At 42.6% G+C, this 24,346-nt stretch overlaps 1 protein-coding gene across 1 annotated transcript in view; it reads right to left on the bottom strand.

The window, feature by feature from the left end:
* Positions 1–3,476: 3,476 nt before the first annotated feature.
* LOC135513471 (calcium-binding protein 7-like) overlaps positions 3,477–24,346 on the bottom strand; it is a 35,817-nt gene continuing 14,947 nt past the window's right edge. Inside the window, exons 2-5 of the mRNA XM_064936347.1 lie at positions 12,699–12,842; positions 12,358–12,470; positions 9,955–10,105; positions 3,477–6,765 (exon numbers count right to left, since the gene is read on the bottom strand). Of these exons, the coding sequence (XP_064792419.1) occupies positions 6,638–6,765; positions 9,955–10,105; positions 12,358–12,470; positions 12,699–12,842 (536 nt within the window). The 3' untranslated portion in view covers positions 3,477–6,637. The remainder of the gene's footprint in view (positions 6,766–9,954; positions 10,106–12,357; positions 12,471–12,698; positions 12,843–24,346) is intronic.

Below are 24,346 nucleotides of genomic sequence, written 5' to 3'. Positions count from 1 at the left end.
CCTGTCTGGGTTGGCGCCCCCTTGGGTTGTGCCATGGCGGAGATCTTTGTGGGCAATACTCGACCTTGTCTCAGGATGGTAAGTTGGTGGTTGAAGATATCCATCTAGTGGTGTGGGGGCTGTGCTTTGGCAAAGTGGGTATGGTTATATCCTGCCTGTTTGGCCATGTCCGGGGGTATCGTTGGACGGGGCCACAGTGTCTCCTGACCCCTCCTATCTCAGCCTCCAGTATTTATGCTGCAGTAGTTTATGTGTTGGGGGGCTAGGGCCAGTCTGTTAAATCTGGAGCATTTCTCGTCTTATCCGGTGTTCTGTGTGATTTTAAATTTGCTCTCTCTAATTCTTCTCTCTTTCTTTCTTTCTTTCTCTTTCTCTCTCGGATGACCTGAGCCCTAGGACCATGCCTCAGGACTACCTGGCCTGATTACTCCTTGATGTCCCCAGTCAACCTGGCCGTGCTGCTGCTCCAGTTTCAACTGTTCTGCCTGCAGCTATGGAACCCTGAGCTGTTCACCAGATGTGCTACCTGTCCCAGACCTGCTGTTTTCAACTCTCTAGAGACAGCAGGAGAGGTAGAGATACTCTGAATGATCGGCTATGAAAAGCCAACTGACATTTACTCCTGAGGTGCTGACCTGTTGCACTCTCGACAACCACTGTGATTATTATTATTTTACCCTGCTGGTCATCTATGAACATTTGAACATCTTAGGCCATGTTCTGTTATAATCTCCACCCGGCACAGCCAGAAGAGGACTGGCCACCCCTCATAGCTTGGTTCCTCGCTAGGTTTCTTCCTAGGTTCTGGTCTTTCTAGGGAGTGTTTCCTAGTCACCGTGCTTCTACAGCTGCATTGCTTTCTGTACAGCACTTTGAGATATCAGCTGATGTAAGAAGGGCTTTATAAATACATTTGATTCGTTTTTTGGGGGGTTTTAGGCTGGGTTTCTGTACAGCACTTTGAGATATCAGTTGATGTAAGAAGGGCTCTATAAATACACTTGATTTGTTTTTTGGGGGGGTTTTAGGCAGGGTTTCTGTACAGCACTTTGTGACAGCAGCTGATGTAAGAAGGGCTTTATAAATAAATATGATTGATTGGTTGATTGATTGACTAAGAGTTTAAGAAAGGCTAATTACATCACTTCTTGTTTTTGTAAGAAACACTAATTTGTTGGAAATTCCAATTTGTTTGCATAGTAAACTGAAACGGAGCACTGACACACACATTTACCCCACCAGACATGCCACTAGGTTTTTTTTCACAGTCCCCAGGTTTAGAACAAATGAAAGGAAATCTACAGTATTATACAAAGCCATGAGTGCATGGAACTCCCTTCAATCTCATATAGCGCAAGTGAACAGCAAACCTGGTTTCAAAAAATACATGAAGCAACACTTCATGACACAACGCCTCTCCCCCATGTCAAATACTTGTTGTGTGTATGTACTGACATGTACGTGGAACTGATAGAGGCACACACAAACACGCTACATGTTCATATTTTAAATGTATGTAAAGTCTTTTCTGTAATGTTTTTTCGTTATGTGTCAGACCCCAGTAGTCACCATTGGCGTTGCCATGGGGATCCTAATAAATCAACACAAAAAAACCCACCTGAGGCCGAGCCTGCATACCCATGCTTTAACTATGCAGCAGACTATCTTCAGACATGTCACTCCCCTCTCCCAAATGGCAAACGACATCAAAATGACTGGATGCATGAGTTACAATAAAAAATGTCTCATGTCTTTTAACATTTCCACACATTGTATCAAGAGCCTAGCAAATACCACATAGTGTAAATGAACATCTCCCAAGTGTGTGTTGTTGGAGGGTAGTTTTCCAGCAGCCTGACTTGCATCAGAACGTTCAAAGGGGTGGATGAAGGTGATAAGAAGCCGAAGGATTGGTGAAGATACTGGGTTAGGATCCCAAACATCTCAGTGGAGGATCCATGGCTACAGGAAGTTATCATCATACCCAGTTGGGATCCACACATACTGTACATCATAGGATAGCATGGACTGACTATCATATCATCTGTGTTAATGTGCCCGCTAGTTAAACTGCAATGTAAGCATCTTCAAAGTGGGATGCTACCTACGGTTTTAAACCATGTGACAGATTGCACAGCTTGGACTCAGAGACTCTGAGAAACCAAGATGCTACTTCAGATGGAATAGCAATCTATAAATCCACTGAACCCAAGAAAGCCCACCCGTTTATATTGAGTTACAATCTGAAATCACATCAAACAGTATTGTGACACAGTCCATAGAGACAGTCCACAAAGTTGTCACCGTAACGTTGAAACTGGGATTGTAGAATTGATGAATCGAAAGGATTTCACACATCGATGCATTGCGCCAATATACTTTTATTTATGTGAAATACCATTCCACAGACAGACAGGTACATATGGTGTGATCAATGAACATGTGTCACAGCGGGTGGATAATACAACATCGTTTTTGAGACATAAAGTATCAAAGTACAATTAATAGAACTTTAACATTCAGTAAACTATCAACATTTTCAATACAATATGTTTTGTTTCATCTGTAAAAAGAAAATAAATATCTGATTGGTCTTTATATTTTTGTATAGCTTTGCTTTGATAATAAACATGTCTCGGAGTGTTTCATGTCTCAGAGTATAAGGCAAAGTATTAGGTCATGGAACAACATTCTCAACACCCTCTGTTTCAAAATGCAAAATGATCTCATTAGAATATGCCAAAAGTAATGATATGTAACCATTGTAGCCAAAAGTCAGCCATGCTGACATATTAGTATCACCCAAGCTGACATATTAGTATCACCCAAGCTGACATATTAGTATCACCGAAACTGACATATTAGTATCACCCAAGCTGACATATTAGTATCACCCAAGCTGACATATTAGTATCACCCAAGCTGACATATTAGTATCACCCAAGCTGACATATTAGTATCACCCAAGCTGACATATTAGTATCACCCAAGCTGACATATTAGTATCACCCAAGCTGACATATTAGTGTCACCCAAGCTGATATATTAGTGTCACCCAAGCTGACATATTAGTGTCACCCAAGCTGACATATTAGTATCACCCAAGCTGACATATTAGTATCACCGAAGCTGACATATTGGTGTCACCCAAGCTGACATATTAGTGTCACCCAAGCTGACATATTAGTATCACCCAAGCTGACATATTAGTATCACCCAAGCTGACATATTAGTGTCACCCAAGCTGACATATTAGTATCACCCAAGCTGACATATTAGTGTCACCCAAGCTGACATATTAGCGTCACCCAAGTTGACATATTAGTATCACCCAAGCTGACATATTAGTATCACCCAAGCTGACATATTAGTGTCACCCAAGCTGACATATTTGTGTCACCCAAGCTGACATATTAGTATCACCCAAGCTGACATATTAGTGTCACCCAAGCTGACATATTAGTATCACCCAAGCTGACATATTAGTATCACCCAAGCTGACATATTAGGGTCACCCAAGCTGAAATATTATGGTCACCCAAGCTGACATATTATTATCACCCAAACTGACATATTAGTGTCACCCAAGCTGACATATTAGTGTCACCCAAGCTGACATATTATGGTCACCCAAGCTGACATATTATTATCACCCAAACTGACATATTAGTGTCACCCAAGCTGACATATTAGTGTCACCCAAGCTGGCATACTAGAGTCACCCAAGCTGACACATTAGGGTCACCCAAACTGACATATTAGTATCACCCAGACTGACATATTCGTGTCACCCAAGCTGACATATTAGTATCACCCAAGCTGACATATTAGTATCACCCAAACTGGTATATTAGTATCACCCAAGAACGACATTGTAGTGTCACCCAAGCTGACATATTAGTATCACCCAAGCTGGCATACTAGTGTCACCCAGGCTGACATATTAGTGTCACCCAAGCTGACATATTATTATCACCCAAACTGACATATTCGTGTCACCCAAGATGACATATTAGTGTCACCCAAGATGACATTTAGTGTCACCCAAACTGACATATTAGTATCACCCACGCTGACATATTAGTGTCACCCACGCTGACACATTAGTGTCACCCAAGCTGACATATTAGTGTCACCCAAGCTGACATATTTGTGTCACCCAAGCTGACATATTTGTGTCACCCAAGCTGACATATTAGTATCACCCAAGCTGACATATTAGTGTCACCCAAGCTGGCATATTCATGTCACCCAAGCTGATACAATATGTACCAACAACAGATGAAGTGGGTTCGTATATCAGTTATCTATCATCTACTCCCATTTTTTCTGAAGATGTCAGGAACATGTATATACAATACCATTCAAGATGCATGTACAGTATGTTTTAAAATTGAACACAATCATAATGGCGGTGTATTATCATAGTGTGCATCTACGCCATATTATAAAGTGCAAAATGAAAATAAAGCTATTTGTTTACAGTATGGTGAATTGACAATGTGCAATTGTATTATGTCCTCTGTGACCTTGCTGCAACCTTACTGCGACCTTGCTGCTTTTAACAAAACGCTCAGCGAAATGAGATAATTGTTGTCTGTCTTGACTGTTTTTAGACAGGACAGTAATCATAATTCCATCACCCGGTTGCTGAATTGTAACACCAAAATATTGGTGTGCTCAATCATGTGAAACCAAATAGTCCAATACAGTAGGTTTTATTTAACTGGGCAAGTCAGATAAGAACAAATTCTTATTTACAATGACGGCCAAGGAACAGTGGATTAACTGCCTTGTTCGATCTACCAACCTTTCAATTACAGGCTCAACGCTCTAACCACTAGGCTACCCTCCATTACATTACAAATTAAATGTCCTCAGCCTCCAAAACAGATGTAAGTATTTTAGTGAAATGCATTTATCTTTTAGTTCTTTGTTTTTGCGTCTCTCCAGTGCATTGTATTGTACTTGTCCTAGTAGTTTCTTTACAACAAATCTAATAGAAGACATCATAACTATTTTTTGAATTCCAACAACAGTACATATTGATGAGCTATTCAAGTTTCCCTTTATTTGGCAACTACATTAAAAAATGGTGTGCTTTTCCATTTACTTGTTTTAATGTTCTCTCTCCTTCCATTCTGAGATCCATTTACTCCACCCAATGGTTGACTTTCATAGCTTTGGTCAAAATGTGTATTATACATATGTAGAGAGATGATCAGTATTCCAAGATGTCACTGGCAATCATGCACAACACTCTAAAGAGCACTGGAACAGCAATGGTGGAAATATTGCCCAGAGTTGGATTAGTGCTTTATTGCAGGGCTTCACAGGCCATTTGATGATCAGTATAGCAAAGTCTGTGTCCCAGAATGAGACATAGAATAGAAACCTGGTTTCAGAAGTGTCTTTAAGATGAAAGTGCTTCCTGGTTCTTTTATCTAGTGTGAATGTCATTACTTTTTCATTTAAAAAAAACAAGATAGAATATATTACTATGGTATGTTCAAAGTCGCCATAGGAAGAGTATTGCATTCCAAGGACAACAAGGAGCTACCAAGGCATGGAAGTGGATTGAAGGTTATTGCTCCCGCTTCAATTCCCCAGAGCAGAGCTTCCTCATGGATGAGCCTACAGTTCTATATTGAACATGTCTAGCCAGCGATATCACATGTGAAATGTATACTTGTGATGTATTGCCTAATATAGCAGTGTATACATTCCATCACATTCATCATATTCCCCATGTACAGAGCAGACATCTCTGTTCAAATGTTATTATGCATATATGTCACATTTCAAGCAAATACTGTATGATTTCCCAGTGATATGCTAATACAACACCCATCACGTCTGAGTTAGTGGTTTTTCAATGGCAGTAAGGTATGTTAGGATCCTTATGGCAGTGACATATGTTGTGATCGTTATGGCAGTGACATATGTTGTGATCGTTATGGCAGTGAGATATCTTATGATCCTTATGACAGTGAGATACGTTATGATCGTTATGGCTGTGAGATATGTTGTGGTCGTTATGGGGTGCTCAGTGAAGCTAATAGTCCACAGTATGTCAATAAGAACAGTTGTCCAAAAACTACTTTTACGATATGATCATGTAGTCCACTAAACAGCCCTTTTGATCATGCAGAACTGTGAAATATACATTTATTATGAAATATTAACTTGTTTGTTGTTGTTCGTTTGTTGTTGTTTGATACACAGTACAGATGTAAAACCCATTGTTCATTCCCGCCACTGACCCCTTCACAATAAGTTAATAATGACACACCTCTGTTTGTTACACAGTCATACGGATATACACTGATAATAAGGTCTACAAATGTTTCAAGAGACGACTGGTTAAATCCATGCACTTCATGCACAGATGATGGTCAACCTCCAGGCCACCGTAGTTAAGGGTCTCAATGGGTTCCATTCAGAAAGGAGATAAAGGACCATGTTGGGAAATATGCCCATGAAGTCATTTGGATGAGAGCCATGCCTTTCTGTCAGTTTATTTAGATGGTGGATTAATTGTCTGTTGTTGTTGTTGAGCTGTTTTTTTCTTAGTCATTTGTCCAGGTGTCTTACAGCAGTTTCTTTCAGAGGGTCAGGAGGCCATGGCCGTCCCCGCCTACTTCATGCCACTCCGAAGCACCTGATTGGCTGCGATAAGCATGACGCTGATGATGAAAGCGATGGCAAAAGCACATATCAGGCTCTTGCGTACACACGTCTGCTTGACTTGCTGCGTTGGACTAGCTGCTTGACAGGAAAAGGAGACAAGAGGAGAAGGAGGAAAGTGAGAGATTATCAAGAAGGAGAGACATGCACCTGTGAGTCTTTTGAATAAAATCTCTTTTGATGCTCTGCACATATCTGATACCGGAGGCAAGTTACATTGTAATCTCATCTCCAAATGTACAAGTATATGAACACAATTATTACGGATGAAAACTGCTTGGAGATGTGTTCTTACACCAGTGTGTACGATACATAATTACCTAGATTACAGCTCTGATTTCAGTTAGCTCCAAACAAGATAACAAATGCATTGGCACCTGAGAAGCATGATAAAATAGAATATTTTAAGGAGTTTGGTGTACAGTGTCACGCCCTGGTCTTAGTATTTTGTGTTTTCTTTCTTTATTTGGTCAGGCCAGGGTGTGACATGGGTTTTGGTATGTGTTGTGTTCTGTCTTGGGGTTTTTCAAAGGTATTGGATTGTGGCTTAGTGGGGTGTGCTAGCAAAGTCTATGGCTGTCTGAAGTGGTTCTCAATCAGAGGCAGGTGTTTATCGTTGTCTCTGATTGGGAACCATATTTAGGCAGCCATATTCTTTGAGTGTGTCGTGGGTGATTGTCCTTGTTCCTGTCTCTGTGTTAGTTTGCACCAGTATAGGCTGTTTCGGTTTTCGTGTTACCTTTGTTGTTTTTGTATTGATTCGTGTTTTCCTTGTTTCATTAAAACATTAATCTAAATAGCCATTTTGGTCCGACTCTCCTTCACATGAAGAAAGCCGTTCCAGAATCACCCACCACAACAGGACCAAGTGGCGTGGTGACAGGCAGTGGCAGCAGGAGCAACAAGGTCTGGATTATACGACTTGGGAGGAAATAGACAGGTGGGCGGTCGACCCAGGGAGAGTGCCGGAGCCCGCCTGGGATTCGCTGGAGCAGTGCGAGGAAGGTTATAGGAGAAATTGAGTTGGAGAAATGAACACGGCGGCGTGGAAGGAATCCCGAGAGTCAGCCCCAAAAATGTCTTGGGGGGGGGACACAGGGAGAGTGCGGCAGAGTCAGGAGTCAGACCTGAGCCAACTCCCCCTGTTTATCGTGAGGAGCCAAGGAGGAGACCCGAACCAGAGCCGGTGTTGGAGGTGAGCGAAGCAGAGACTGTGAAGGAGTTAATGGGGAAATTGGAGGAGAGAGTTATGAGGGAGTTGCTGTGTTGGTGCTTTAGGCATGGACTTCACCCGACGAGGCGTGTCGGGATTTGATGGCACCTGGGTCAGCGCTCCATACTCGTCCTGAGGTGCGTGTTAGTCGGCTGGTGAAGATTGTGCCAGCCTCACGCACCAGGCCTCCTGTGCACCTCCCTAGCCTTGCACGTCCTGTGCCAGCCCTGCTCTCAAGTTCTCCAGTACGCCTTCACGGTCCAGCCCATCCTGTGCAACCTCCACACACCAGCCCTCCGGTGGCAGCTCCCCGCACCAGGCTTCCTGTGCGTGTCCTCGGCCCAGTACCACCAGTGCCAGCACCACGCATCAGGCCTACAGTGCGCCTCGCCTCTCCAGCGCTGCCAGAGCCTTCCTCCTCTCCAGCGCTGCCGGAGTCTCCCACCTGTTCAACGCTGCCAGAGCCTTCCTCCTCTCCTGCGCTGTCGGAGTCTCCCGCCTGTTTAGCGCTGCCAGAGCTTTCCTCCTCTACAGCGCTGCCGGAGTCTCCCGCCTGTTCAGCGCTGCCAGTCTGCAAGGATCAGTCAGAGCTGCTAGTCTGTAACGACCAGCCAGAGCTGCCAGTCTGCAAGGAGCTGCCAGAGCTGCCAGTCTGCATGGAGCAGCCAGAGCTGCCAGTCTGCATGGAGCAGCCAGAGCCGCCAGTCAGCATGGAGCAGTCAGAGCTGCCAGTCTGCAAGAAGCCGCCAGAGCTGTCAGTCAGCATGGAGCAGCCAGAGCTGCCAGTCAGCATGGAGTTTGTTGTTTTTGTATTGATTCGTGTTTTCCTTGTTTCATTAAAACATGAATCTAAATAGCCACGCCGCACTTTGGTCCGACTCTCCTTCACATGAAGAAAGCCGTTACATACAGTGCCTTGCAAACGTTTTCATCAGCCTTGGCGTTCATCCTATTTTGTTGCATTACAACCTTAATTTAAAATTATTTTTATTTGGATTTTATGTAACGGACATACACTAAATAGTCCAAATTGGTGAAAAAAAATACATAAAAATAAAAAAATATGAAAAAGTGGTGCGTGCATATGTATTCACCCCCTTTGCTATGAAGCCCCTAAATAAGATCTGGTGCAACCAATAACCTTCAGAAGTCATATAATTAGTTAAATAAAGTCCACCCGTGTGCCATCTAAGTCTCACATGATCTGTCACATGATCTACGCATATATACACCTGTTCTGAAAGTCCCCAGAGTCTGCAACACCACCAAGCAAGGGGCACCACCAAGCAAGTGGCACCATGAAGACCAAAGAGCTCTCCAAACAGGTCAGGGACAAAGTTGTGGAGAAGTACAGATCAGGGTTGGGTTATAAAACAAAATCAGAAACTTTGAGCACCATTAAATCCATTATCAAAAAATGGAAAGAATATGGCACCACAACAGTCCTGCCAAGAGAGGGCCGACCACCAAAACTCACAGACCAGGCAAGGAGGGCATTAATCAGAGAGGCAAACAAAGAGACCAAAGATAAACCTGAAGGAGCTGCAAATCTGCAAAGCACCAAAGGGGAGATTGGAGTATCTGTCCATAGGACCACTTTAAGCCGTACATTCCACAGAACTGGGCTTTATGGAAGAGTGGCAAGAAAAAAAAGCCATCTACAATATGTCATTTGTTTATTCAGCTTCTTGATATGGCACACTTGTCAGGTGGATGGCTTATCTTGGCAAAGGAGAAATGCTTACTAATAGGGATATAAACACATTTGTGCACAACATTTTAGAGAAATATGCTTTTTGTATGCATGGAACATTTCTGGGATATTTTATCATGCATCATGGAACCAACACTTTACATGTCGTGTTTATGTTTTTGTTCAGCACAGTTGTCTTTCTCAATTAAACTATTATACTGGAAGTATATCAAAGTGTACAATAGGTCTCCTACTGTCCATATTAACCTGAAACACGTTAAAGTGGTTACCACAAAGTGTGTACTACAAAGTGTGTACTATAACATGTATGCTATAAAGCGTGTACTATAAGGTTCCTTACTGTCTATATCCACCTGGCAGGCCCCAGGGTTCGCTATGTGACTCTCCTCGGTCATGATGATGTTCTCGATATCCTTCATGGTGAGGTGGTCGGAGAATGTATCATACAGCAGCCTCTTCAGCTCCTCTACCGTCAGCTTCTGCATGTCAGTCTGGACACACACACACACACACACACACACACACACACACACACACACACACACACACACACACACACACACACACACACACACACACACACACACACACACACACACACAAACTGATGTCACTACAATGAGATACTGTTCTATGGTCGATTTTAGTTGATACAATGTTTTGTATTTGGGGATGGTAAGCTAAGTGATCCTGGAGATTTTAGCCAGAGAATACAACACAACACTGCCATTGATTCATGTGGCATACTGTATGACTGTCTGGACTTAAGGATTCAATCATTTTGAGCATACAGTACACTGCCACTTCAAAAAAAAAACAGTGACATTTTCAAGAGTCAGAGTTTTCAGGCACCTGTGATGTTTCACATTAATCTTTCAAATCACATGACAAATGTCACGTGGGGAAAAACATACTTTTTTTTGGACACGTGTGAAGATTCACATGGATTCTTCATATTACTCAGACATGTGTGGTCTCCCAACATTTCGCATCATGAGTTTCATATGTTTGCTTTTGTGGCAGGCGGGATTAGAGGCCATGGGAGAAGCCAATGTCTTGACCATTAGAGCAAGAGGGCCAAAACTAATTTAGAAGTCGCAGGCGAGACTACTTCATCACGTCACCATGAGCAACCATGTCCGCCGCATGCACTCTACATCTTCACATGTGTATCTTCATATTTTAATGTACATTTTAACTATGGGTATCAAATGTACTTGAATTTACTGCAGGTTTTTCTGTGATTAATTATTATTAATCGCAAATTTGGAATTTGCTCAAATTGAGCTGTAATTTAAGATTATTTATGCAAAAATCATTACAAAAATATTTACATCTTGATTTTGTTCAAAGTAATGGTTAACAAAACATTCTTTAACCTCAATGTCAACTTGTTTTGACGTGGCATAGTTGTTTTTCGCTGTATATATTATGTATGTTGGATGTCTTCAGTGTTTTTTCAAAACAATAAAAAATGTGTGCACAAAAATGATAAAAGATTCAGTTCAGGCCTCCTGGGTGGCGCAGTGCTGTACTGCAGCGCCAGCTGTGACATCAGAGACTCTGGGTTCGCGCCCAGACTCTGTCGTAACCGGCCGTGACCAGGAGGTCTGTGGGGCTTGGATGCGCTGTGTGAAGATGCAGTGCGGCTTGGTTGGGTTGTGTATCGGAGGATGCATGACTTTCAACCTTTGTCTCTCCCGAGCCGTACGGGAGTTGTAGTGATGAGACAAGATAGTAACTACTAACAATTGGATACCATGAAATTGGGGAGAAAAAAAAAGAAAAAAAAGAGTTGAAGTTCAGATTTAATCAGTTAATTTTAACATGTTAAACGGGATAAATAAGGGCACCCAGTTTTGTAGCATGATAACCTGAAGTTTGGTTTACACGTTATTGTTTTTCACGTGGAGTTTTTGAACATGTGAAACTGCAAATGAGATTTTTACATGTGAAACTGCATAATATGGCCAAGCACAATTTGCAACATGTGCAACTGCAATTCACATGTTAGGTGAAAAGATGTTGATGTTATCACATGTGAAAAGTTGGTTTTAACATGTGAATTAATAAAAATACTAGTGTATAAAATGGGTGGGGATGGTTGTTGAAAGTCAGGAAGGAAGGACACAGTTCTGACAGAAGAACATTACTAAGAATACGAAGTACTAAGTAAATACTAAGGTTGCATTCCAAACAGATAAAAGTCACACCCTATCCCCTCAGCCCTCAAATTAAGTGGACACTTCTGATGATGTATCATGATGTCTGACGAGTTGACACCTGCAGGGCAAGGGGTGATGGAAGAATGAATGGATTTTAAATGGACCGCTCTCGTTCGTCCCACAGTTGTGTTTTCAGTTATCATGCGATACAGTCCATTATGATTGGCTAGAAGACAACACCTCCGCAGACATCGAATGCTAGCCAGCCGACTATATCAGGTAAATCTAAAATTACAATGTATAATTGTGATGTCGGGGAAAGTTGTATGCGCAAGCTAACGTTTCTAAAAGCTAACCAAATAAAAGCCTCGTTACTCACGAGGGGTCACTGCCTTATCAACCCTCCACTGAATCTGGGAATTACATTTGTTTTCCTTTCAAGTCACAAAGTCTCCATACGATGGATAAATGGTGCGATAGATGACAGTTACAGTATAGCATTACATACTAATCACCCAGAAGCCTTTGTAGCTTGTCAGTGGTAATAAGCAGGAAGGAAGCGGTTTATGATTACTTACCTTCCAGAACACAGAGTCAAAGTCGGTTCCGTGGAACTTGTCTGGCATTCCGGCTGCTGTCAGCTTGGGTCCGAGGAGAGTGACAAACTCTTCGAAATCCACCTGACCATCACCTGTTGATGACAGGAATCTTGATGACACCTGGTATGCTAGTGTGTGTGTGTGTGTGTGTGTGTGTGTGTGTGTGTGTGTGTGTGTGTGTGTGTGTGTGTGTGTGTGTGTGTGTGTGTGTGTGTGTGTGTGTGTGTGTGTGTGTGTGTGTGTGTGTGTGTGTGTCTATGTGTGTTTGTGTGTGTGTGTCTGTGTGTCTGTGTGTCTATGCCTGCGTGTGTCTATCTCACCGTCCATGTCCAGTCTCTGTATGATGACCTCCAGCTCCACCTCATTGGGCATGTACCCCAGAGACCTCATGGCCATGCCCAGCTCTTGCTTCGAGATGAAGCCATTCCCATCACGGTCAAATACCTTGAACGCCTCGCGAATCTCTGTGAGGAAGACAACACAGAGAAGTGTTATAGTATCAGCCTCCCTGTGCCATGTGCCTAAGCACTAAATAACTTCAATTTCGAAAATAAGGTTTTAAATATGCTACACAAATGAATGGTCAATCTCTACCAACGAATGTAGCGGATGCACTGAAGATGATGACAAAAACAGAACATTTAAATGAATTTGTTTTTTTCTCCAATAGAGATCATAGATCTCCAAGGGATAAAGTGATGTGAGGTGAACAAATGGTGCATTCACTTTCACAGTGTATAGATTGGATCTTAAGAGAGCCACTGTGGCCATTTTGACAGACCAAAATGCATCCGTTAAAAAATGAACTAGGTTACTGTATGTAAAAGGTCACTTCAGGATAAAAATGTATGACAGAAACCTAAGAAGAGGAAATGTTGGCTATTCCAATAGTTATTTTAATTTAAACTAATCTAAAGCATACCAGAGATCTGTATAATGAAGAGATATTCATGTCTCCGCCCTAACAATGGGAGTCGTTGTCCCAAAGGCAGGAAGGTAGGCGAAAAGCTTAGGTCTGCATACTAAGCTCATAGAAACGGATTGGGCTTATTCTGGACAGATTTTGGCGAGAGTGAGCCCTCTCATTTTGCCTCTTCCTATCTGAGCATACTGGCCAGGTCTGTCCTTAAAATACTTCTCCCATAGCTCAAAAGCCCCTTTCCTTACGAGTGACCGAAACCCATCACTCATATGTGTTGCAGACCGTCGGCCAGTCAAATTACTGATTGTAAAAGATCTAGCATACAGGAAACTGGTTCAGGTGATGATGAACAATCTTCCCTATATACACTTTACACTGACTGCTTTTGCAGTAGCCAAGAATCACAAAACACATTGTTAAAAAAATCATGTACGATATCAGATGTGTTAAGTCAGTGTAAGTCTTATGGAAATGAAATGGAGCTCTGTGAGAGGACATTCTAGATAACATTTGCAGGTGGAAAATAGGTGACTGCAAACATGCTTATGTAAATAAAAAAGATAAAAACCCCGATTTGAATTTGAATGACATTGAATAAGTCTATAATTGAATATATAAGGGACAATTTTATATATTCATTAAAGTGATTAGAGAAAGCAGGAATGAGTAGATGTACCTATCACTAAGTAAGAATTATCATAATAAAATGTACTTTATTCACTCTGTAGCTTATTGTTGGTGACGTGCGCTGTAGTAAATAACATTTGCTGTTGCATTGATGTAGTGGGGTGTCAGAAAAGGGATATGTGGGCATGTCCGTGGCCAAAATAAACCCCTGACTCATTTTGACAAATATTTTGGGCAAGAAAGAAAATGTGAGACGGATGAATGAAGACAGAATGTGTTGCGTATACATGAGGTGATGCCAATGCTTTAGGAAATAGTTTAGTATTATTTTCAAGGCGCAGAACGGAATGGATACCCATCTGCTACAGGGACAGGAACACTTGGCTATCATGGATTACAATGTGACACACAATTTACAAGGTGGAGTAGAATGACATTTCCCCACCTCATGGCCACCCCAGCTGCTTCCGATCCTATTAACAGCACCTCCAAATCCACCTGGGGTCCTTCACTCCATCTTTTTCTGGTATTTGCTGTATAAACAGCTCCTCAGCTGAACAGAGCCCTATTCCACTGAAAAGCCCAAACACTGCCTCTCAGGAGGGGCGAGACTGTTAGAGAAGGTGCCAGCACCGTTTTAGAATGTCTATATCTCTTACAATTGGCTATGAACTATAAGAGAGTTACATCATAACAACTAATTACAATATACACTCAGTGGCCAGTTTATTGGGTACACCCACCTTTGTCTCCAGAACAGTCTGAACTCTTTGGGACATGGAAAAGTTGATCAATTGGTATCAAATCGAAGTTTATTTGTCACGTGCGCCGAATACAACAGGTGTATAACTTACAGTGAAATGCTTACTTACAGCCTCTAACCAACAGTGCAATTTCTAAGTAAAAAAACAAACATTAGGTGAACAATAGATAAGGAAAGAAATAAAAACAACAGTAAAAAAGAAAAATAACCGTAGCGAGGATATATACAGGCACCGGTTAGTCAGGCTGACTGAGGTAGTATGTACATGTAGGTATGGTTAAAGTAACAACGCATATATGATAAAGACAATGCAGATAGTCCGGGTAGCCAATGTGTGGGGACACCGGTTGGTTGGGCCAATTGAGGTAGTATGTGCATGAATGTATAGTTAAAGTGACTATGCATATATGATAAACAGAGAGTAGCAGCAGCTTAAAAGAGGGGTTGGGGGACACACAATGCAAATAGTCCGGGTAGCCATTTGTTTACCTGTTCAGGAGTCTTATGGCTTGGGGGTAAAAACTGTTGAGAGGCCATTTGGTCCTCGACTTGGGACTCCGGTACCGCTTGCCATGCAGTAGTAGAGAGAACAGTCTATGACTGAGGTGACTGTGGTCTTTGACAATTTTAGGGCCTTCCTCTGACACCGACTGGTGTAGAGGTCCTGGATGGCAGGAAGCTTAGACCCAGTGATGTGCTGGGCCATACACACTACCCTCTATAGTGCCTTGCGGTCGGAAGCCGAGCAGTTGCCGTGCCAGTCAGGATGCTCTCCATGTTGCAGCTGTAGAACCGTTTGAGGATCTGACGACCCATGACAAATCTTTTTAGTTTCCTGAGGGGGAATAGGCTTTGTCATGCCCTCTTCACGACTGTCTTAGTGTGTTTGGACCATTCTAGTTTGTTGTTGATGTGGACACCAAGGAACTTGAAGCTCTCAACCTGCTCAACTACAGCCCCGTCGATGAGAATGGGGGTGTGCTTGGTCCACCTTTTCCTGTAGTCTCCAATCATCTCCTTTGTCTTGGTTACGTTGAGGGACAGGTTGTAATTCTGGCACCACCCGGCCAGGTCTCTAACCTCCTCCCTATAGGCTTTCTCGTTGTTGTCGGTGATCAGGCTTACCACTGTAGAGTCGTCTGCAAACTTAATGATGGTGTTGGAGTCATGCCTGGCCATGCAGTCGTGGGTGAACAGGGAGTACAGGATGGGACTGAGCACGCACCACTGAGGGGCTCCAGTTTTGAGGATCAGCGTGGCGGATGTGTTGCTTCCTACCCTTACCACCTGAGGGCGGCCCCTCAGGAAGTCCAGGATTGTTTATTCCGAGAATCCTTAACTTAGTGATGAGCTTTGAGAGTACTCTGGTGTTGAACGCTGAGCTGTAGTCAATGAATAGCATTCTCACATAGGTGTTCCTTTTGTCCAGGTGGGAAAGGGCGGTGTGGAGTGCAATAGAAATTGCATCACCTGTGCATCTGATTGGGCGGTATGCAAATTGGAGTGGGTCTATGGTTTCTGGGATAGTGGTGTTGATTACCAGCCTTTCAAAGCACTTCGTGGCTACGGACGTGAGGATTACAGATCTGTTGACATTTAGGCAGGTTGCTTTGGTGTTCTTGGGCACAGGGACTATGGCGGTCTGCTTGAAACATGTTGATATTACAGACTCAATCAGGGACATGTTGAAAATGTCAGTGAAGACACCTGCCAGTTTGTCAGCACATGCCCGGAGCACACGTCATGGTAATCCATCTGACCCAGCAGCCTTGTGAATGTTGACCTATTTAAAGGTCTTTCTCACGTCGGCTACGGAGAACGTGATCACACAGTCATCTGGAACGACAGATGCTCTCATGCATACATCAGTGTTGCTTGCCTCGAAGTGAGCATAGAAGTGATTTAGCTCATCTGGTGGCTCGTGTCACTGGGCAGCTCTCGGCTGTGCTTCCCTTTGTAATCAAGAGACCTAAAGTGTTCCCCACATTATTACACCACTGCCACAAGACTGTACCATTGACACCAGGCAGGATGGGGCCAAGGATGGGGCCATGTTTTTCCTCTCTGTAATTTCCCAGTGTTGGTGATCGCGTGCCCACTGGAGCTGTTTCTTCTTGTTTTTAGCTGATAGGAGTGTAACCCGGTGTGGTTGTCTGCTGCAATAGCCAATACGTGACAAGGACCGACAAGTTGTGCCTGTTTGTGGACTGCCTGTTAGCTTGAACGATTCATTCTCCTTCAACATGTCATCAACTAACTGTTCTCTCCCACAGGGATGCCCCTTACTGGATATTTTTTGTTTGTTGCACCATTCGGGCGGTGGGTAGCCTAGTGGTTAGAGCATTGGGCCAGTTATTGAAAGTTTGCTGGATGGAATCCCCAAACTGACAAGGTCAAAATGTTTCATTCTTCCCCAAAGGCAGTAAACCTACTGTGCCGTGGATGTCGATTAAGGCAACCCCCCCACACCTCTCTGATTCAGAGGGTTGGGTTAAATGTAGAAGACACATTTCAGTTGAAGGCATTCACTTGTACAAATGACTAGGTATACTCCCTTTCCTTCTCAGTAAACTCTAGACACTGTCATGTGTGAAAAGCCCTGTGGGCCAACTGTTTCTGCGGTGCTGAAACCAGTGCACCTGGCATTGACGAACATACCACACTAAAAATCGCTTAGGTCACTCATTTTGTCCATTCCAATGTTCAATCAAACAGTAACTGAATGCCTTGATGCCTGTCTGCCTGCTTTATATAGCAAGCCACTGCTACGTGACTCTCTGTCATAAACTGTCTGATGTACCCAATAATCTTGTAACGGCATTCTTCCTCCTCTTCTGAGGAGGAGAAGCGAGAAGGATCGGAGGACCAATGCGCAGCGTGGTAAGTGTCCATAATGTTTATTTACAGACATAAACTGAACACTACAAAACAATAAACGTGAAACAAACTAAACCGAAACAGTACCGTGTGGCAACAAACACTCACACGGAAACAAACACCCACAGGCTACCTAAGTATGATTCTCAATCAGGGACAACGATTGACAGCTGCCTCTGATTGAGAACCATACTAGGCCGAACTCAAAACCCAACATAGAAAAACAAACATAGACTGCCCACCCCAACTCACGCCCTGACCATACTAAAACAAAGAATAAAATAACAGAACTATGGTCAGAACGTGACAAATCTGGACATTAAGTGTGTATTTGCCACCATTGCCAATACTTATCAGCACAAGATTAACATTAATCAAATAAATCAAAACAAACTCCTAACTCCTAGCTCTCCGGACAATTTCGGCAAAAAATTATAGGCATGTCTACAATCATTATGATTCAACTCAACTATAGTCCTCCTAAAACATGAAGAACAACTTGCATCTACAATGTCATCCAGGCTAGGCTAGTTAGCCTGCGAATTCAGCTAGCTCTACTAACCCATTTAGCCCTAGAAGCTCAGCTAGCCCCTCACACCACGAGTCCAACATGGCAACCAACAATGTCGACGACCTAAACCAGAATCCAAGCAAAGGGGTCTTTGAAGCAATCTCTTCCATGAGGACGGACATTTCCCACAAACTCGAAAGTGTTGTAACAGGGATTAGTGAGGTTAAACTTTACCTTAACTCCACGCGCCTTGACAAAGCAGAGGAACGCATTAGCATGGTGGAAGATACTCTAGTCACTGTCAACACAACGACAGAAAAGTTTAAAAACAGGTGGCTGACATTACTTCGAAACTAAGCTCGCTCAAAAACTACCACAAGAGGTCAAATTTGAAACTGGTTAATCTACCCGAAAAAGTGAAAAATGGTGATACAGTTGCATCGCTTGAGAAATGGCTGCCCCAGCATTTGGGCCGGACATCTTTTCGGACACGCTGCCCGTTGAAAGAGCCGATTGGCTTTCAGCTCCTAAACGCCCAAGTCCTTATCATGAAGTTTCTCAACTTTCAAGACAAAGTCTGACTGTTGTGGAAAGCCAGAGTCAAGGGCAAAGTGATGTTCGGGGACCAAGAAATCATGTTCTTCTCTGACATCAGCGGACCAGCACCAAAAAATAAAAGGCTATGACTGGGTTAAACGCCAACTCAGGTCCATCCCTCAACACTGCCTATGGAATAGCTTTCCCAGCTAAACTATGTGTGACGTACAATGGACAGTCACAACAGTTTGAATCTCCCTCTCAAGCCTAGGTATTCGTCTGTGATGTATAACGTGATTCTTCTTTCTAGCCGTGTTGCCGCTGTGAAGTTTATCACCACCCTGGACTACGGAGAATTAAACCACCATGGATTTTGTGACTGGTTACAAGCTAGCAAACTAACGTTAGCCAATTTGTTGGCAGCATGACATTTAAGCGAATAATAACTCCTCTGAATAACAGTGTCTTGACAAGAGAGCACATTTTCTATGCCAGGTAAAACCGTGCCTCATTAGCTCATTGTTATGAATGTTTCCAAATAAATGTCATTAGAATACAGCTTAAACAAATGCAAATACAGCTACTTATCTGGCTGCACTTTTTGACGTAACTGTAAGTTACCCGTAGTTGGCTAGATAGCAACCAACAGATAAGAACGTTGCCAGCCAACATGGCAATGGAACATTTAGAACGAACGACGGGTTCGTGTCCATAGATAAAGAACAAAAATATTGAACGATTGGTTTACGTCTCTGGCAACCGAACCGATAGACCAGAAGGCTTGGGTAGCAACCCTACATTTGTGTCGGGACTATATATTGTGGAAGGATGAAATAGCATGAATAAATGTATCAAAATCAAGTTTTTATTAAAATATGTCAATCATTATTTGCACATGTTGGTAACCCGTTGTATAAAAGTGATAATGCCTTCAAAGCCAGTGTTTGGGCCTAACAACACACGTGCCAATATATCTTCCAAACACCGGCTTCTCAGATATTAGCACTTAATTAAGCATGTCGCATAGCATTTTGCTAGGTATGCCTATTGTTTGGTTTGTGAGGAATAATAGTCGAGAGAAGGCAGGAGACACTTTGTTTTGTTTAGCATCACTTAGATTAGACTGCTCCCTTTACTGGATCAGTTGTCAACCAGGCTACACTTTACGATTAGGGGGATGTGGGAGGGGAAGCTTTGAGTGTCTCGGTTAGGGAGACATGGGAATGGGGTTCCCTTGTTTTACTGTTAGGAAAGATTTAGGTTTTTTGTTTCAACAGATCTTTACATATTTTCCTCACTACAAAATACTCATGCAGTGCTTGTGGTTACTAAACATATTTTAGATATGCGTTTATACTCTAGCTTATTCCATGTTCATATCTTTAGTTATATGACTTTAAATGCAAAACTGAAATTTACTTTGTCGAATGTCCATGGAGTTGATAAACTATCCAAGCTTAAACAGGTTATTACTAATCTATTGTGTTCCTACAAGAAACTCACTTGCTGAAGGATGAGCTAATTAAAGTATGCAGGAGATGGCAAGCACAAGTGATGGCATCCTGTTTCTCCTCTCATTCTCATGGTATTATGGTTTTAATTAAAAAATCTTTTCCATTTCAAATGGAAAATAGTATAACTGATACAGCTGGGTAGATACATTTTGATATAGGAAACTCTTTTGAATGAGCGTATTAATCTGGTTAATGTATATGGTCCTACTGATGATAATCTCAAATTATCTGAGAATTTCTTTCTATTCGTAGTATAGCCTCCCTTCCTGGTAAAGTCCTAATGGGATTTTAATTGCACTTTTGATCCTCATCTCGATCACTCCACTTGCAGAGCAGAAAGAAATTACAGCATTTCATTAAGAATACAGAACAAGGTTTTTACATATCTTGGTATTAAAATCACACCAGAAATGAGCTTATTGAGTAGTACAACAAATGATGAACCCATGGTAACGGGTGTAACAAGATCCGTCAACAGATGGACATCATTACAGCCTACATCTATTATTGGTAGAATAAATATAATTAATATGAATATTTTGACCCAATATCTTCATATATTTCAATCAATTCCTCTGGGTCCACCACCTTTATTTTTCCCAAAGATCAGAAAGATACTAACATTTTATCTTGAGCAACAGAAAACCAAGGCTTAGACTTTCTCTTATTTATTTGCCCTAAGACAGAGGGGGGTTAAAACGTCCAACCCTACAGTGGCATTACCGGTCTCCACAACTGAGGGCTGCAATGTTTTGGTTTTCCAAGGAACCATACTTACCCTGGCTGCAGACTGCAATCTTATCCACGAAAGGCTTGACTTTGGATGAATATCTGTACTCTGCTCCCTTTCAGAAACTAAGAAAAACACTACTAATCCTTTTGGTAAAAACAACCTATCTATATGGCACGGAGTGCAGCAATATTGTTTGAATCCCCTGAATTATCCAGTTGTACACCAATTTTGGACAATTTCACACCTGATAAAAATGACTTGGGGTTTAAAGAATGGCAAAGAAAAGGTATTGTTAAAGTAATGGACATATACAATGAAAAAGTGCTCATGTCGTTTGAAGAGCTAAAGGGCATATTGAACATTTTTCAAAAACGTACAATTGAGAAGCTTTATTTTTTTCAGTCCAAAACAATCTGCCCTACAACCTCATTTGACCACTTTAGAAATGTTCTCTGTTATGTGTTATGGGAGAGGTCACATGATGTTACTATATGGGAAAATGGTAGCTACTCATAATGACAACTCTGATAGTAAGATGCGTCAGTGGATACAAGATATGCAAGAAGATATTTCCGAAGTGGACTGGGGTATGATCTGCTCTTGAGCTCAGATACAGACACTAAACACTCGCCGGAAATTGTTGCAAAACATTTGGATAATGAGAACATACATGTATATCACCCTTGTTAAGCTTCCCAAATTTGACTCTAAAATCCAAGACCTGTGTTTTAAAAGTAACATGCATCTACAGTAGGAACCTTGTATCATTGCTTGTGGGAGTGTGCTGAGATATAAAAGTTAGGGAGCTCAGTTCTGGGCTACATCTCTGAGATGACCTTCACCCCAATACCAATAATCCCTAAATTTTGCATCTTCAATTTTTGTCAGAGAATTTGTCTTTACACAGGAGAGAAAAGAAAACAGTTGACCTCTGTCTATTACGAGCTAGACGTTCAAATGCTCTCCACTGGAAGTATGTCAATTCCCCTCGTCATTGGTTAAAATACACTGCTCAAAATAAAAGAGATCAATTAAACAACATAATGTAATTCGAAGTCAATCACACTTCTGTGAAATCAAACTGTCCACTTAGGAAGCAACACTGATTGACAATAAATGTCACATGCTGTTGTGCAAATAGAATAGACAACAGGTGGAAATTATAGGCAATTAGCAAGACATCCCCAATAAAGGAGTGGTTCTGCAGGTGGTGACCACAGACCACTTCTCAGTTCCTATGCTTCCTGGCTGATGTTTTGGTCACTTTTGAATGCTGGCGGTGCTTTCACTCTAGTGGTAGCATGAGACGGAGTCTACAACCCACACAAGTGGCTCAGGTAGTGCAGCTTATCCAGGATGGCACTTCAATGCGAGCTGTGGCAAGAAGGTTTGCTGTATCTGTCAGCGTAGTGTCCAGAGCATGGAGGCACTACCAGGAGACAAGCCAGTACATCAGGAGACGTGGAGGAGGCCGTAGGAGGGCAACAACCCAGTAGCAGGACCGCTACCTCCGCCTTTGTACAAGGAGGAGCACTGCCAGAGCCCTGCAAAATGACCTCCAGCAGGCCACAAATGTGCATGTGTCTGCTCAAACGGTCAGAAACAGACTCCATGAGGGTGGTATGAGGTGGGGGTTGTTCTTACAGCCCAACACCGTGCAGGACGTTTGGCATTTGCCAGAGAACACCAAGATTGGCAAATTCGCCACTGGCGCCCTGTGCTCTTCACAGATGAAAGCAGGTTCACACTGAGCACATGTGATAGACGTGACAGAGTCTGGAGACACCGTGGAGAACGTTCTGCTGCCTGCAACATCCTCCAGCATGACTGGTTTGGCGGTGGGTCAGTCATGGTGTGGGGTGGCATTTCTTTGGGGGGCCGCACAGCCCTCCATGTGCTCGCCAGAGGTAGCCTGACTGCCATTAGGTACCGAGATGAGATCCTCAGACCCCTTGTGAGACCATATGCTGGTGCGGTTGGCCCTGGGTTCCTCCTAATGCAAGACAATGCTAGACTTCATGTGGCTGGAGTGTGTCAGCAGTTCCTGCAAGAGGAAGGCATTGATGCTATGGACTGGCCCGCCCGTTCTCCAGACCTGAATCCAATTGAGCTCATCTGGGACATCATGTCTCGCTCCATCCACCAACGCCACGTTGCACCACAGACTGTCTAGGAGTTGGTGGATGCTTTAGTCCAGGTCTGGGAGGAGATCCTCAGGATACCATCTGCCACCTCATCAGGAGCATGCCCAGGCATTATAGGGAGGTCATACAGGCACGTGGAGGCCACACACACTACTGAGCCTCATTTTGATTTGTTTTAAGGACATTACATCAAAGTTGGATCAGCCTGTAGTGTGGTCCTCTATAGGAGGACTGTAGCATGGTGCCATCAGGTACAGTAGCTGGCCATAGGAGGACTGTAGCATAGTGCCGTCAGGTACAGTAGCTGGCTATAAGAGGACTGTAGCATAGTGCCATCAGGTACAGTAGCTGGCCATAGGAGGACTGTAGCATAGTGCCATCAGGTACAGTAGCTGGCTATAGGAGGACTCCAAATCCAGACATCCATGGGTTGATAAATTTGATTTTCATTGATAATATTTGTGTTATTTTGTTGTCAGCACATTCAACTATGTAAAGAAAAAAGTATTTAATAAGAATATTTCATTAATTCAGATCTAGGATGTGTTACTTTAGTGTTCCCTTTATTTTTTTGAGCAGTGTTATTAATGTCAAGCCCTTGAAAAATGTCCTTATATTGTGAAAAAGAAAGAGTTTCACGGAATCTGTTTTTGAATTTCTGTAAACCGGTGACATTGTAGAAGCATTGGAATTTTATATTGGAATCTGTATTTTCTCTCTCTTTTTGGATGTGAGTATTGGCTATAGTTGAAGCATAATCTGCATTATCTGCGACTGCATGTTATTATTTATTTATTTTGACTATTGGGAATGTGAGGATGTATTTTTTTCTGTTTATCTGTTGTTAATGTTGGTTCTTGTTGTTATGTTTTTGTCTTTGTTTTGGGGTTGGGGGGGTGAAAAACAGACATTTTATATTTTATTTATGTAACTGTGTCACGACTTCTGCCGAAGTCGTTGCCTCTCCTTGTTCGGGCGGTGCTCGGCGTTCGACGTCACCGGTCTTCTAGCCATCATTGATCCTTTTTTCATTTTCCATTGGTTTTGTCTTGTCTTCACACACACCTGTTTTCAATCCCATTCATTACCTGTTGTGTATATAACCCTCTGTTTCCCCTCATGTCTTTGTCAGAGATTGTTTTATTGTCAGTGTAGTGTGTTTGTTGTGTAGGTGTGCGTCGGGTCCTTGTACCCATGTTTGTTTGTTATGTACTTTTAGTGTTATGGAGCATACTCCGTAGACTTTATTAAAAGACTCCATTTTACACTCCATTTGACTCTCCTGCGCCTGACTTCCCTGCCACCTATTACACCTATGCATGACAAACTGTTGATTGTCC

This window comes from Oncorhynchus masou, chromosome 25 (assembly GCF_036934945.1).
Source record: "Oncorhynchus masou masou isolate Uvic2021 chromosome 25, UVic_Omas_1.1, whole genome shotgun sequence".
NCBI lineage: Eukaryota > Metazoa > Chordata > Actinopteri > Salmoniformes > Salmonidae > Oncorhynchus > Oncorhynchus masou.
This window is presented reverse-complemented; position numbering and strand designations above follow the sequence as displayed.